Source organism: Parambassis ranga, chromosome 3 (genome assembly GCF_900634625.1).
Source record: "Parambassis ranga chromosome 3, fParRan2.1, whole genome shotgun sequence".
NCBI lineage: Eukaryota > Metazoa > Chordata > Actinopteri > Ambassidae > Parambassis > Parambassis ranga.
This window is the reverse complement of record NC_041024.1, coordinates 21499829-21515411: the sequence shown is the minus strand read 5'-3', so window position 1 is coordinate 21515411 and position 15583 is coordinate 21499829. Positions and strand designations below refer to the sequence as shown.

General features: G+C 42.3%; 3 protein-coding genes across 3 annotated transcripts; 2 read left to right on the top strand and 1 right to left on the bottom strand.

The window, feature by feature from the left end:
* The first annotated feature begins 216 nt into the window (after positions 1-216).
* On the top strand, positions 217-990 carry LOC114433580 (high choriolytic enzyme 1-like). The gene has a single exon (XM_028402220.1). It carries the CDS (start codon positions 217-219, stop codon positions 988-990), a length of 774 nt encoding a protein of 257 aa, XP_028258021.1.
* A 1881-nt stretch (positions 991-2871) lies between these two features.
* LOC114433157 (high choriolytic enzyme 1-like) lies at positions 2872-3645 on the bottom strand. Its single transcript, XM_028401530.1, has one exon. It carries the CDS (start codon positions 3643-3645, stop codon positions 2872-2874), a length of 774 nt encoding a protein of 257 aa, XP_028257331.1.
* Positions 3646-4890: 1245 nt separating this feature from the next.
* Positions 4891-5664, top strand: LOC114433159 (high choriolytic enzyme 1-like). Its single transcript, XM_028401533.1, has one exon. The coding sequence runs from the start codon at positions 4891-4893 to the stop codon at positions 5662-5664; it is 774 nt and encodes a 257-aa protein (XP_028257334.1).
* The last annotated feature ends 9919 nt before the right edge of the window (positions 5665-15583 follow it).

Here is a 15583-nt window from a genome sequence, read left to right as displayed (position 1 = left end):
GATGAAACAAACCATGTTGTTACTGTAGGTTTGTCCTCCCTTCAGATGTGTATTTAGGACTAGCAGCAGAGACCCCAGCCCATAATCCTCCTGCAGACACACCTGCAGAGGACAGTATAAAGACCCTGGACTGACCTGAGTCAGACATCAAGCTTCAAGGAGTCTCTCCACAGCAGCTCTCCACAGAAGCTCCACAGCCTCCAGACTGACCTGAAGATGACTCCCTCTGCCAGCCTGCTGCTGCTGCTCCTGCTCGGCTTCTCTCAGGCACATCCTCTCCAGGAGGAAGGAGGCCAAGACACCATGGACATCACCACCAGGATTCTGACCACCAACAACGACACCAATGAGATCCTGCTGGAAGGAGACCTGCTGGCTCCCAGAACCAGAAATGCCATGACGTGCTTTTCCCAGAGCTGCCTGTGGAAGAAAGCCTCCAACGGCTTGGTGATGATCCCCTACACTGTCAGCAGTGAGTTCACCAGCTCGGAGAGGCAGATGATTGTGTACGCCATGCAGGCCTTCCACAGCAGAACCTGCATCCGCTTCGTCCCCCGTCAGAACGAGTACGACTACATCAGCATCGAGAACAAAGCTGGATGTTTCTCCTCTCTGGGCAGAGTGGGAGGCACACAGGTGCTCTCTCTCCACAGGCAGGGCTGCCTCTACAACGGCATCGTCCAGCATGAGGTCAACCACGCTCTGGGCTTCCAGCACGAGCAGACCAGGAGCGACCGCGACAACTACGTCAGGATCAACTGGGAGAACATCGACCCGCAGATGGCCTACAACTTCTATAAACAGAACACCAACAACCTCAACACTCCCTACGACTACTCCTCCATCATGCACTACGGAAGAACAGCCTTCTCCATCCAGTATGGCAAAGACTCCATCACCCCCATCCCTGACCCCAATGTGCAGATCGGCCAGAGGGAGGGCCTGTCCTACTGGGACATCACCAGGATCAACCTACTCTACAGCTGCTAACAACTTATTGATTTTCAATGTCATATACAAGTCAGTCTACAGAATCTCACCGTCGACTGAAATTTGTGAAGATTTGAAATAAAATTCTAGCATAAGCTGAAGTTTGGTGTTTTATTTATTAATGTAAATTAGCTCGTAGCTTCAATAGTAACACCTGTCACAAGAACATGTATGTGAAAAACAACCATAGGTCGAGACAACTGGCAATAATTCATGGTTTCAGCAGGGCTTGGAGGACAGTGGTTGAAATACAAGTTATAAAACATACGACATAGTGACTGTTCTACATGACCAGTGCTAAGAAGTAACTATAAACTAGAACTAAGTGTAAACACACCAGCCACCACGTGAGCCTTACCTCACAGAGCTGCACTTCAAAACTAAGCGAGGTGAATGTGCCTAAAGACGCAGCATCTGGTAGTTTGTTGTCACCACTTCCTCAGACATTGGCTTCAGGCAACACATCATTGTGGATCCTGCCCAGCAGATCTCTGCACAGTGTGTAGCTAGCTGTTTAGCATTGCTAACTTCAGTAGATATTTCTGCAACATAGTACATGAGCATGTTATACACAATAGCACAGCTGGTATTTATTCACATGTTTTTCCTTCGGGATTAATGAAGTTTTATCTTATCTTAATGTAAAAAATATGTTTGCATGCTGAAGGATTTCCTCATTGTGGGACAAAATAAATAAATAAGTAAATAAATGTGTTCTTATCTTTTGCAGCCCTGCTGGATTTTCTGTAAAAAGAAAAAGAAAATATAAATTTAGTGAGTGACCTTAACAATTAGGAAACACTTCTTACTTATCTGAGTTCTCATAATAATAACATAAATATCTGTGTTTGTGGTGTGTGCTTCTGCCTCTCTTCTCCCTAAAGGATGACAAAGGAGCAGAACAGTTAATAACATCATCAAAATGTAGAAAAAATGTTGTCTCCTCCTCAGCCCCCTCTTCTTCTTCTTCTTCCTCTTCTTCTCTTTCTAAAAGAAACAGTCACACATTAATCACTGCAGAACAACAGAAAAACTGAAATGGGGAAAGAAGAAATTAAATTCTATTACAACAAAATGGCAGAAAAAGAGACAAAAAGTTTGAAATGATACTTTTTGTAGGTCGCTCAGCGTCTCTTTCCTATAACACACATAGCTGGTTCATATATATTCATGTTTTTAGTGGTGTAAATAAGTTTGGCGACAGTTTAGGGTGATCGTGTCACTGCCATTTCTAAACATACGTTCAATCGTGTCCTCACAGAAAAAAACCTGTCACATTTGGAAGACCCATAAAGCTGCAAAACGTCTGGGTATGAGGGTGGGTGGGGTTCGAGACTAGGAAATTAATTATGTTTTCATTATACTAAACAGATGAACTGATAACATTACACACTTTTTTACAAGGAAAACTGGGAGGGGTGAGCGGGGGACTGGTGCAAAAATATATATATTCTCAGATTCTGTTTGTTAGGGTGGAAATATCAATGAAAGAGGGACTACTACCAGAGACATTGGAGCTAACATCATTTTAAGGCATAGTTTGGACGTATGACCTTTTGAGAAGAACTTTTATGTTGAATACTGCTTAATAGATGTGGTTTGATTATGTAGTTCACCACTGTGCAGTGAGTATTAAATATAGGACATTATGTAGACAGAATATTTTACTTAAATGTGAGTTATTATGAATGCATGCTGTAAAGACTTAGGTGAAACAACATTTATTTTTTTTTGTCCATTTATTTTGATACCAAACCACACACACAATACACAAAACACAGCATGTTATTCAGTACTAGCAGTGTTTAATCTGGTTTTAGAAGCTTTTTATTACAGAAAAAAAGAAAACAGGATTTTCTGCATTTGATTTCTAAGATGTTGTTAGCAGCTGTAGAGTAGGTTGATCCTGGTGATGTCCCAGTAGGACAGGCCCTCCCTCTGGCCGATCTGCACGTTGGGGTCAGGGATGGGGGTGATGGAGTCTTTTCCATACTGGATGGAGAAGGCTGTTCTTCCGTAGTGCATGATGGAGGAGTAGTCGTAGGGAGTGTTGAGGTTGTTGGTGTTCTGTTTATAGAAGTTGTAGGCCATCTGCGGGTCGATGTTCTCCCAGTTGATCCTGACGTAGTTGTCGCGGTCGCTCCTGGTCTGCTCGTGCTGGAAGCCCAGAGCGTGGTTGACCTCATGCTGGACGATGCCGTTGTAGAGGCAGCCCTGCCTGTGGAGAGAGAGCACCTGTGCGCCTCCCACTCTGCCCAGAGCGGAGAAACATCCAGCTTTGTTCTCGATGCTGATGTAGTCGTACTCGTTCTGACGGGGGACGAAGCGAAGGCAGGTTCTGCTGTGGAAGGCCTGCATGGCGTACACAATCATCCGCCTCTCCGAGCTGGTGAACTCACTGCTGACAGTGTAGGGGATCCTCACCAAGCCGTTGGAGGCTTTCTTCCACAGGCAGCGCTGGGAAAAGCACGTCATGGCATTTCTGGTTCTGGGAGCCAGCAGGTCTCCTTCCAGCAGGATCTCATTGGTATCGTTGTTGGTGGTCAGAATCCTGGTGGTGATGTCCATGGTGTCTTGGCCTCCTTCCTCCTGGAGAGGATGTGCCTGAGAGAAGCCGAGCAGGAGCAGCAGCAGCAGGCTGGCAGAGGGAGTCATCTTCAGGTCAGTCTGGAGGCTGTGGAGCTTCTGTGGAGAGCTGCTGTGGAGAGACTCCTTGAAGCTTGATGTCTGACTCAGGTCAGTCCAGGGTCTTTATACTGTCCTCTGCAGGTGTGTCTGCAGGAGGATTATGGGCTGGGGTCTCTGCTGCTAGTCCTAAATACACATCTGAAGGGAGGACAAACCTACAGTAACAACATGGTTTGTTTCATCTGGCATTAAATGGACGATCTCAACACTTTTTTGTTGTTACCAACAGGACTTCACTGTTATGTGTCAAAAAAATCCCCACAATAGCTTGTTCTTCTTCTTTAACACTTTCTCTTATGTAATAAAAGTGAAACGTTTTTTTTTTATACAGACTATAACAAATTAGTACTCATCATATTTTGTGTACAATATTACATCATATATAATATACGGTAATTAGTTTTGTGCATAAGTTGTTATTTAATCATAAACCAAAACAATGCTGTGGTACAGTGGGAAGCCTTCAGTGATGTCATAACTAAACTCAGGGAAATTTCATTTCAGTTGACAAGGTGTCACAGCATGATGTACATTATTCTCCTGCATGGTGGCACTACTGGAAAGATGTGTGGATATGATGTGAGGACACTGACTGTGGTGAGTCTCTGATCCTTCCTACAGGTGATTACAGTTGACTTGGTAGTCACCAGCAAAACTTGGACTTATGGCCAAACATCCACAAAACTCATGACATTCCTATCAGCCTCAGCTGCACTTTGTACTGTTGTAATACCATATATATATCAAGTATTTGTATAGAAGTATTTTTCTTTTTAATGATGTTGATACAGTAGTTTTGTCCTCCCTTCAGAGGACCCAATAAGCTGCAAGGTGATACTTTAGTTATGTAGATATTTCTTGTGTAACTGGAGCATTGAGTTTTTCAATATTTAAATATTTGGTTAAATTTGAAAAACTGGGAGAAATATGTATAATACATAATTTGCACTAAACGTTTAAAAAAACACGCCATGTGTTGAGACAGTGAAGCATCGTCCATTTAATGCCAGATGAAACAAACCATGTTGTTACTGTAGGTTTGTCCTCCCTTCAGATGTGTATTTAGGACCCCAGCCCATAATCCTCCTGCAGACACACCTGCAGAGGACAGTATAAAGACCCTGGACTGACCTGAGTCAGACATCAAGCTTCAAGGAGTCTCTCCACAGCAGCTCTCCACAGAAGCTCCACAGCCTCCAGACTGACCTGAAGATGACTCCCTCTGCCAGCCTGCTGCTGCTGCTCCTGCTCGGCTTCTCTCAGGCACATGCTCTCCAGGAGGAAGGAGGCCAAGACACCATGGACATCACCACCAGGATTCTGACCACCAACAACGACACCAATGAGATCCTGCTGGAAGGAGACCTGCTGGCTCCCAGAACCAGAAATGCCATGACGTGCTTTTCCCAGAGCTGCCTGTGGAAGAAAGCCTCCAACAGCTTGGTGATGATCCCCTACACTGTCAGCAGTGAGTTCACCAGCTCGGAGAGGCAGATGATTGTGTACGCCATGCAGGCCTTCCACAGCAGAACCTGCATCCGCTTCGTCCCCCGTCAGAACGAGTACGACTACATCAGCATCGAGAACAAAGCTGGATGTTTCTCCGCTCTGGGCAGAGTGGGAGGCACACAGGTGCTCTCTCTCCACAGGCAGGGCTGCCTCTACAACGGCATCATCCAGCACGAGATCAACCACGCTCTGGGCTTCCAGCACGAGCAGACCAGGAGCGACCGCGACAACTACGTCAGGATCAACTGGGAGAACATCGACCCGCAGATGGCCTACAACTTCTACAAACAGAACACCAACAACCTCAACACTCCCTACGACTACTCCTCCATCATGCACTACGGAAGAACAGCCTTCTCCATCCAGTATGGAAAAGACTCCATCACCCCCATCCCTGACCCCAACGTGCAGATCGGCCAGAGGGAGGGCCTGTCCTACTGGGACATCACCAGGATCAACCTACTCTACAGCTGCTAATAACCAGGCTTCTGATTGACATGACCTAAAAAATGCGAATTAGTAAACTGATTAACACATTTTTGCTAATTAATGACTTTAGTAGATCAACATCAGTAGATCCATGTTCCCAGAAGTGTTCATCCACTTTACCACTGTCAGAATAAATCAAACAGTCTGAATCTATTAAATGTCTTTAATAAATTGATGTCAAAAGGTCATTTTAACGTTTATCCATTTGTTTTGTCTCTACTAATTGTTAAACATATTCAAACAAAAGAAATGTGGCTCCTGTCACTGCATCTTATAAACAAATTGCTTTCAAGTAACAGGAGGAACACTCTCCTCTCACAGTGGCATCTGAATAACTGGACCTTTTTTAGCTCCACAATGAAACAGGTGTTCAGATCCTAAATCCCAGTAGGGGTGTGATGTGAGTGGGCGTGTGAAGGTGGGCGGGGGGTGGGGCAGGGGATGGGGATTCATATGCTGATTTAACACTGAATATCCACTTCATAGATAATGTGTATTATCTCTAAAGCCTGGTAATGTTCTAGCTGACTTTGGGGTCTTGTTTAGTTGAAGAACCTGAGATAAGCTATGAGGTCATGACAATTGTTTTTTCTTCAGTCTTCATCAGTGAGAGGAAGCCTTTGCATGTTCAGCCCATCTGTTTTCATCTTTCTGGGCTATCTCTCTCCTCACATGCCTGCCTGCCAACTCTCTCTGCCATGAAGTGTAGGTTTTTTTTTTTTTTCGTTTTTTCTACATGCTCTGCAATGCATATGAAGGATCCTCTGCCAACATATCCCAAACAGGCTAAAAACTGTCTGTATCTGTGTAAAGGAATGCTCCGTCAGAGCAGCAGTCATTGCTATGACACTACACCTTGACAGTACAAAAATATTGGCTAATGCAATAGAAAAAGCTGTTTTTATATATATCAAAAATGCACAAAGGATTTTTTTATGATTGTCTGTGCGGCAAAGACACATTACAGCATCTGAGTGTGTCACTCAAAAACTGACTATTCACTATATGTGTTTATGTTCGGCTGTAAAATAACAACATGCCTGTTATTTTGATGATAAACACATAATCACAATATATCTAAAAATGTCAACATCAGTGACTTGTGTGCATTTGGTCTTTTTTATACAGTATTTTATACAGTGTTATGTGCTGCCATCTGGAGGTCGGTATTGGTAGTGTCAGGGATGTTTAAAAAGAAAGTAGTAAAAGAAAGTAAAAGAATGAATGCCAGCGGAAGTCAGCATCAGCACAGCTCTGCATAGAGATCAGTGAGCACCAGGTCCAGCTGGGTGTTCAAGTCCAATGTGTGCTCTTAAAAATAACAGAGGACATGCAAAGCTTACACAGCAATGCTCAGAGTGAAACTGGTTTTGCTGCTCACACTGAATGCCATAAAGGTTTAAGAAAAAACAAACTAGAATAATTTGCAAAAGAGCAATTTGAAGAGCAAAAAGATGCAAATAAGTACCCAAAATATAAACTACTAATAAAAAGTAAATGGAGCTATATACATATAAATGTGCATGTGTGCTACATCAGCTGTTGTGCAAATTGAGCAGAGAATGAGTCATTGTGCAAAAACTGTCCGAAGGTAAACAGCAGGGTACATGTGCAGTTATGGGATATTAAGGTGCATAGAGAAATAAATAGATAAACAATACTGCAGTTACTGTTAATGCATGTAAACATGTCAGCATGTAAACAGTCAGTATGTGCGGGGTTCAGTCCATTGTTACAGACTCTGTCAGCTGTTGAGGGGTCTGATGGTGGAGGGGAAGAAAGAGTTCCTGTGTCTGCTGGTCCTGCACTTCACACTCCTGTGCCTCCGGCCTGAGGGGAGGAGAGTGAACAGACCTTGTTGGGGGTGGGTGCAACAGCTAGATGTCAGTATTTCTGTGGCTCAGAGACACCAGTGACTGTAAACTGTATCCATACACATCATAAATGATTTGGCCATTTTTTATGGTAAACAGAAATTCTGTTGCAGCTTTCTGTAGGCAGACCTATACTGATATACAGATCATAGAGATCAGTGAGCACCAGGTCCAGCTGGGTGCTCAAGTCCAATGTGTGCTCTTAAAAATAACAGAGGACATGCAAAGCTTAGACAGAGGGTCAGAGTGAATTCAAATATACAACAGGACAATAATGCTTGATTTATTTAAAGACAGTTTTCTGATATTGTTCTCAGAGTACATCTGAGTCTTGGCTTCCTTTCAGTAGCTCCTGGTAAAATTCAGAATAGACTTCTCCTACTATAAGGCTCTCAATGGATAGCTCCACTATACCTGCAGGACCTGATAGTACCATATGTTCCTAATAACACTCAGGTCTCAGAGTGCAGGTTTACTTGTAGTTCCTAGAATTCATAAAAGTAGAGTGGGAGGACGAGCCTTTAGCTATCAGACACCACTACTATGGAACCAGTAATCTGGGTCAGAGAGGCAGACACTGCCTCCACCTTTAAGAGCAGACTTAAAACCTTTCTGTTCAGTAAAGCATATAGTTAGCCTCAAACAAAGTGTGTAGGGCTGATAGGTATAGTTACAGCCACTTCCTGACGTACAGCCTCGGGTAGAATAGAATACTACATGGCTACATGATCCACTGAGCAGTTCCTCCACCTCCTCAACACCACCACCATCTCTCATCACGCCGATCTATGATGTGTTATTTTACATCACTGACTGTGAGTCGTCTTCCTTGTACTTTTCTTTCTCTCTCTCTCTCTCTGTGTATCTTTCTGCAGGTTTCTCTCCTTCAACTGCATCCGACCCAGTGTCTATTTACAACACTTGCCTATATGTCGTTTTCCATGTTGTGGCACTGTAATAAAGTTGAACAACATATCAGCTAAAAAACAAATACAATACATCGTTTTTCAGCATTTCGATTATAACACCCTGTCATGTTTGTGCTTTGTAATATGATGTTTATTGCATCTCTCTCTCTCTCTCTCTCATCCACTCTGTCCTGTCCTCTTCTTCTCCTTTACCTGGCTGACTATCAGCAGGATGGTTCTCCCTTTGTTTCTCCATGCCACTGCTCTGGGACTCTGTAAAGCACCTAGAGACAATTTTGACTGTAAAAGGTGCCGTACAAATAAAATTGAATGAATTTGCATTGAATATGTGCTCATTGTGCCAAACAGTTTCTATTTTTGTGTATTTTGCTTTGTGTAAATGCGTCCTAGACAGACCAGACAAAATGGCTGGAGTCCATTCTGACATTGTGTTGTTTGTGCATGCTGCCTCACTGTCTCAGCAGCTTTTCTAAGTCATAATGCCCTGTGAAGAAGCCATATTGTATTTTGTGTGAGGCCCCTTTGGACTCTCTGTAAACTCTGTACCACTAGATGGCAGCAAAGTATGTTTCCAGAATCTGGCATTGCTATTATTGTTGAACCTGCCTTGCTTTATGTTTTGCTTTTTCTCTCTCCACAGATAGATCTATTATTCGTTTATGCTTTGACCCAATTTCCTCCGCTGAGGTCATTAAAGTGTTATTTTGTTTTCTTGGTCTTGAAATGGTAGAAGGTCACAAGTTCAGATTGGAGAAGGAAATGAGAAACTCATCCCTCCCATACCGCAGCATATACCATACTATATTAAATTGCTATATTATATAATACACTGTGGACAGGGCCGTCACAGTTACCTGAATTTTCACTGAGATGTCACTGCGCTCTTTTCCTCACCAAGCCATTATCTCTGGGCTAAATGGCTGCTGTTGCTGGGACAGAGCTGCTTTTCATTCACAATTTTGATTAGCAGACCTTCAGGTCTGACCCTTAGCATGTCAAGCTCACTTTAAATGTCCACATCTGTCAGAAAAAAAATCCAGCCTGAGAAAACCAATTTTCTGTCCATCACACATTTTCTTTGTGTTGTGACATTTTGTGTTACTATGGTGCAGACTCTCCCCTCTGAATCCCTTTCAAAGTTCTTTGATCCTACACAGCCTTTTCATCTATAGATAGTAATAAAACCCTGATAAGGAAAATTCAAGGTGCACAGACTAATGTACAACATATACTGCCTGATCAGCCTCATCTGCCTATAGGCAGAGGCTCTTGTGTTTTAAAAGCACAGGCGTACAGTTCCAGTTTAAAGTCTCAGGCGAAGCATCCACAACACAGACTATGCGGCTAGAAGAGAATACTTATCTCTAATGTTGAGACACTGCCGTAATAAGGCACCGCTGTATTTGACTAGTTGTTTATACAGGGCTATGTAAATGCTGGCAAATGTGTTTTACCTACAGCTTCTGAATGTAAGAGGCTATCATTTTATACGATGTCATGTAAATATGCAGAAATGAATCATCAAACAGGCTGTGTGTGTGTATGGTTTAAAAGAATGTTTTTGCTACTGGCATCACAATTAGTTGCAGGTTTATAATGACGTGTTTCACCGGGTACTATTATTTCCCAGGGTTAGATCAAAGACAGAAGATCAAACTGCCATAGTCATTGATCATTGATACTGAACGTCTATCATGGAGCTGTTATTAAAGACGTCCATTGGTAACCAAATGAATGCACATATTCATATATCATTAGCTCACATGCTGTTTGGTCTTCTTCAGTCATGACAGTTCTAGACAACACATTTCTCATGATGCATAGACTTTCATGCGGCTGCAGCAGGAGGCATATGGGTGTCTGTCATGACATCATGGCAGAAAAAGGGACCAAAAAAATCACATTAGTTTCTGCCATTTTGAACTAGAAATAATAATAAAAAAATTATTTTTATTCTTGGGGACAGCCAAGTAAAATTACTCTAAATGAACACTACAGCCCAATCCACCCTGTGAAATTCTATATCACAAAAGCACTCAGTCATACATAACTGCCATGCCTGATGAAGACTATGTGAAGAAGGCATCTGGGTAATTTAGAAAATCAATATGGTGCTAATGATATTTTTAAGCCATGTTATATCGGTATGTTAGGTATCCGACAACCTTTTTTTCCCCCCAGCATTCTGTGTTCCACTTAATTAGGTCATATTACATTAGGGTAATGGTCAGGTGAGGTATACAAGCAAAAAACATTAGCTTCAGTTAGGCTACGTATATTTTTAGTGTCCAAATCAGAGCCTCTGAAAACCAAGATTAGATATATGGGATTTTTTTCTTTCGAATTAGCAGAAACTCCAGCCGTCTTTTGATAAAGTATTAGGTTTTATGCAACCATGCACAAAATACAGATAACATTGTTCGCACTAAGCAGAGCTAAACAACATTATATGTTTATCCCCTTCCCTCCCTGCTGTGGTGCATCTGAACCTCTAACATACATGTGGTGAGGAAGGATGTCAGCCACTTTCTTTGACCTCAAGTGCATTACCTGCTATTCATTCACCCATTATACACTTTTCTCAAACTTCTGGCTTTAGTTTACACCAACCAGGTTTCACTGGGGCTGCCTCTGCTAATCCCTCATACCAGGAGGTACCAAGCTCCTTTTTACCCTTCAGTAATTGTAAGGTTTCAGATTTTTACCCAAGCTTCCTTTACCACCCACCTTGTCATTTGTCAAAATTATGCATTCCTTTCCCTAAGAAAGAAAAAAAAGAAAAGATCCCCTGCTCTGCACTGACTGCATCCTCCTCATCCTCATCTCTTGCTTCTATACAAACATGAATATGATCCTTCACCTTTCAACAAGCAGATTTAATAAATGCAAAGTTCCTGATAAATGGTCAGTGTGTAACTTTAGGTTTGAATTTCAAAAATGTTTTTACAGAGGATTGTGTTATTTTGAATCTTAATGACAGGCTAAGATGGTTATGAACTTTTTAATTTGCATTCTAATGAATGGCAATGGGACTAATTCTCACTATTTTTCAGCAGCAGGGGTTCTGGTTGGCTGCTCTTGAGAGCCTTACAGAATAAGGATTATGATGTTATCACTTTTAGCTTTACTTGCTATAGAGCCAAAACAATCCTCCAAACACTTTCAGGCACTTTTTAAATGGAGACTTCAGCAGGTTTCCTTCTCTATTTATAGAAGCAGTAGCAGTGCAACAGTGTGGATCGCTTTAATAGCTTACGTTAGTTATGTAAGGCTTTGGCTGCACACACACACACAACACTGAAAGATGTTCACTTTATTCTTTAAGGCTGTAAGATCAAGTCTTAATGATGATTAAAATGTACTTTACAGCTAGTATGAAGAGGTGAATCCTGACTGTAGATACAGGGTTAAAGAGAGAGTGGGTGAAAACTAAATCCTGAGTGTCAGGGCGAGGGTTAAACCAGGTCAGGTGCTGTCCCCTGTGTGAGTGTGTGTATGGACAAGAGGAGGCAAAAAGACATGAGATCTGCTGTCTGATCTGTATTAGAGGGTTCAGCAGGTCTGAGTCCGTTACTGAGAGTGGAGGGCAAAGGAGTTTCAGACACCTGGCAAATGCAGGAGAGTCCAGAGCTAAAGATAGAAGCTGAAACGGACCACATCACTTACAGTAGGAGGAGAAGTACATGTCTGTGTATGTTGACACATTTGAAAATGTCACTATGTGTTAAACGGCACTTTAAAAAGCAAAACCAGTTAATAACGACCGCAGCGTCCCACACCTGGAAAAAATGTCCGGCTCACAGTGTATTTCCAATGACTCTCCCCTATCTGAGCACTTTATCTGCAGTAGTATTTGACAGAGAAAATTGTATTAGCCTGTTAAAGTGGTGAAAGAGCAGCTAAGATGTAAGGCCAAGCCTAAAAACCCCAACACATATCTCACACTGACCTTTAACAAGCAAAGAAGCTTAGCTCCAATGTCTCCAATGATTCCTGTTTTGGATTATTGGATAAGAAGGATGCTTTCGCTGACCGAAGGCAAAAAAAGACTGAAGGCACTGAGCTCCTGTATCAGTGTATTTATTTACACCTGATGGTGTAGATTAAAGGAAATGGTGTATCTTGGAAACATCAACATCAATAAATCGCTTTAACCCTTGAATAACTTGGCTCACAAACATAAACTGAGGAGTCGGACAACTTCACTAACATGGTCCAATATCAAATTGTGACAGAGCAGCCTCATCACTGACAGACGAGGGGGACAAGCATCAAGCACGCCATTTACACACACATACACACTGATCACTGTTACTCATTCATTTTCCTGGCTATCCACATCAACTGTTTGAACGGAGCGCGAAGGGGAGCTAAGGGTGTTTGCCTGAGTTGTGCTCATGCTCATATTCGAACACAGGCTACAGCCAATAATCTGCAGATAAAAAGGACAGTCACTGTCTTGCTTTTTTTATGGGTTCTCAAACAAGATTCTCTTTTGTTTCTTCAGCAGCTCTGACACATGGCATGAAGTAGATAGTGTAGTTTCCTGTGTGTTCCTGTGTAAAACACAGTTACAAAGTGCCAAACCATGGTAATAATAACAAGTGAGTGACGAACGAAATGAAGCTTCCATCTGCTCCTATGTGGATAATACACACTGAAATGTCTCCACCACTTTGGAGAAGAAGAAAAAAAAGATGAACACAAGCATGCTTCAGGCAGTTTTTGCAAACCACACATTGTGCAAATTCAAAAATGTTTGTGCCTGAATTTTATTGATCAAAATGCTGCAGTTAGCATTAAAAGACTGTAGCAGCCCAGCAGTGTGCTGACCCTGCTCCTTGATTTGCTCTAACCAGCCCTTTGCTGGGTAGATATAAAAATCAATCCTGAGAGGTTGTAAATGTTGCATAAATTTACATCTGCTTACTTAAGGTCCTTCCATTTACACCTTGATTGTAAGAAAAAAAACAGAATAACTCATATGGAGGACACGTTGGGTCAACAACCCCCAATGACAATGCTATTAACTTTAATGACCTCACAAGAGGCCTAATAATCTGTCACTCCTGCCCTGTCCTACATTTGCTGCCTTCAAAGTAAGAACTGTTATGGCCTCATCATGGCGTCTACTCCTGCTCAAAAGCACTTGTGCCTTTAGTGCCTGTGGAGGATATGACTGATCCAAATGACTTTGGATGTACAGGCTATGCACTGACTTAATGTAGTGTGGCCAAAAACACTTCCACGGTGTCTTAGTATTCATCTTTGTTTTACCAGCATAATGAAGTTAAGATACATACATCAGCTGTAATATAAAGAGTTTCAGCGTACTTGACAAGATGAACAATCTGCCATGTTTGTCCTCTGTAATGTTCGATGTTTAAACATTTCTACCACATTATAACTACTGATTTAAAAATGTCTTCCCTTTCACAAAGCAGATTGACTTGAGAGATGGGCGGAATCATCCCTGCGCTGTGTTACATTTGGCCTCCTCGGTCTCTTTAGTGTTTAACTGTCAGCCAACAACAGATATGATGTGATCAGACATGAACAAACCCCAAACTAAATAACTAGTTAAATATGAACTCTGCTGGCTATGAAGTTTATTCAGGCTCATGGTGGCTAAGCTACAGTTGGTCCTATAATGTTCTCAGGCTAGCTGTCTCAGGCAGAGCATCATCTGACCCAGCTGTCATGATGTGAGAAAAGAGACTGAGCAGTGGTGCTTTCACCAGAGGCTAAGCTTGACCAGAGCAGCTGGCTGATTCAGCACTGTGAATCACGGCTTTAAATGAAATCTGTAAGGGAAGAACAACTTACACACAGCCAGTGGTCTGTGAAACTCGCCCTCAAGTACGTCTACATCTGTGTGGATTTCAGGTTGATTGCATTGGCTGATTGCTGGATTTCAGTACCATTGCATTAGCGGTTGCAAAGGAGCAAACACAAAATAAGCATGTTTTTTTTTCACTGCAGCAGCTGGCCTATAGTGAGCTACAGGTATGTGCATCTGTTTTCCTGAGAGCAGAATGACTGGGATAAATGTTGAAGGGAGGCCTGTGTGGTGACGTGCTCATCACACGATGCTCTCCCCTCTCACCAGAGGAGATGTAATAGGAGCGGACAGGCCTGTGTAGGATCAGTGAGCAGTGAATGAGTTGGCATCCTCCAGTCGGCTAAAATGAGAAACTAATGTCAGGGCCAAGTCTGATGGAAAACAATAACAGCAAACATAGTAGGTTTCCGTTTTGGCTGAAAAAACAAGTTACTCCAGTATCAGTGATATGGATCCTGGCAGGTATCCATACTGACTTAAACAACAGCTCTGCCTGTCACTATAGCTCTATGTAATGCTTTAAGCCAATGGAGTTATATAGCCTGTCCTTGACCATATGTGATGACTACTGTGGCGACTGTCATTCGTTAAAGTAGGTACAGTATGACCACATCACACTGTGACTCACCCTGCATATGTAGAAGCCCATCTGAACAGTGGAGCTTAAGTTATCACAAATGCTGAATTAAGTTAGGAATAAAGTATTAGCTTAGCCAAAGTTAGCACACTCAAGAAGGAAAAAATCATGTGTTATGTCTTCCATTGTGACTTCTTGTCTCCTGAAAGCTCCACAATGGACATAAAGTTTGCATTGAGTGCATTGGGTATGACCCATAACTATCAGAAAATATGCCATGTGAAATACAAACAATTCATCAATTTCCTCAGCAATCTAAAGAGTGTAACTTAAGAGTGTAAGAGTGATCCTGTAACATGATCAATATTGTCTAAGTGACACACATATTGATCATACAAAACTGTCACAGTGGAAAATGATTGGTTGTTCACCTTGTTGTATGTTGTTTTGTGATTCCCCTTACATGCTGCAGAGGTGGCACCAGGACTTAAGGTGTCAAGAAAATATAAAAGCCAGCGAAGACGGACAGAGAAGAGGATAAAAGATAGAAGGTTGATGTGACTCATGGGCACGTCCATTATCCAACCATGCGCCCAAAACATTTTGGGTCACTTTTGCTTCGTCAGCCCTCTGACCCCACAACATCGCAGCATTCAGCATGTTACCCTTCGCTGTGCAACAGCAG

Bases quoted from the DNA above. Each gene is read 5' to 3' on its own strand.
- LOC114433159 (XM_028401533.1), top strand. From the start codon at position 4,891: ATGACTCCCTCTGCCAGCCTGCTGCTGCTGCTCCTGCTCGGCTTCTCT.
- LOC114433157 (XM_028401530.1), bottom strand. From the start codon at position 3,645: ATGACTCCCTCTGCCAGCCTGCTGCTGCTGCTCCTGCTCGGCTTCTCT.
- LOC114433580 (XM_028402220.1), top strand. From the start codon at position 217: ATGACTCCCTCTGCCAGCCTGCTGCTGCTGCTCCTGCTCGGCTTCTCT.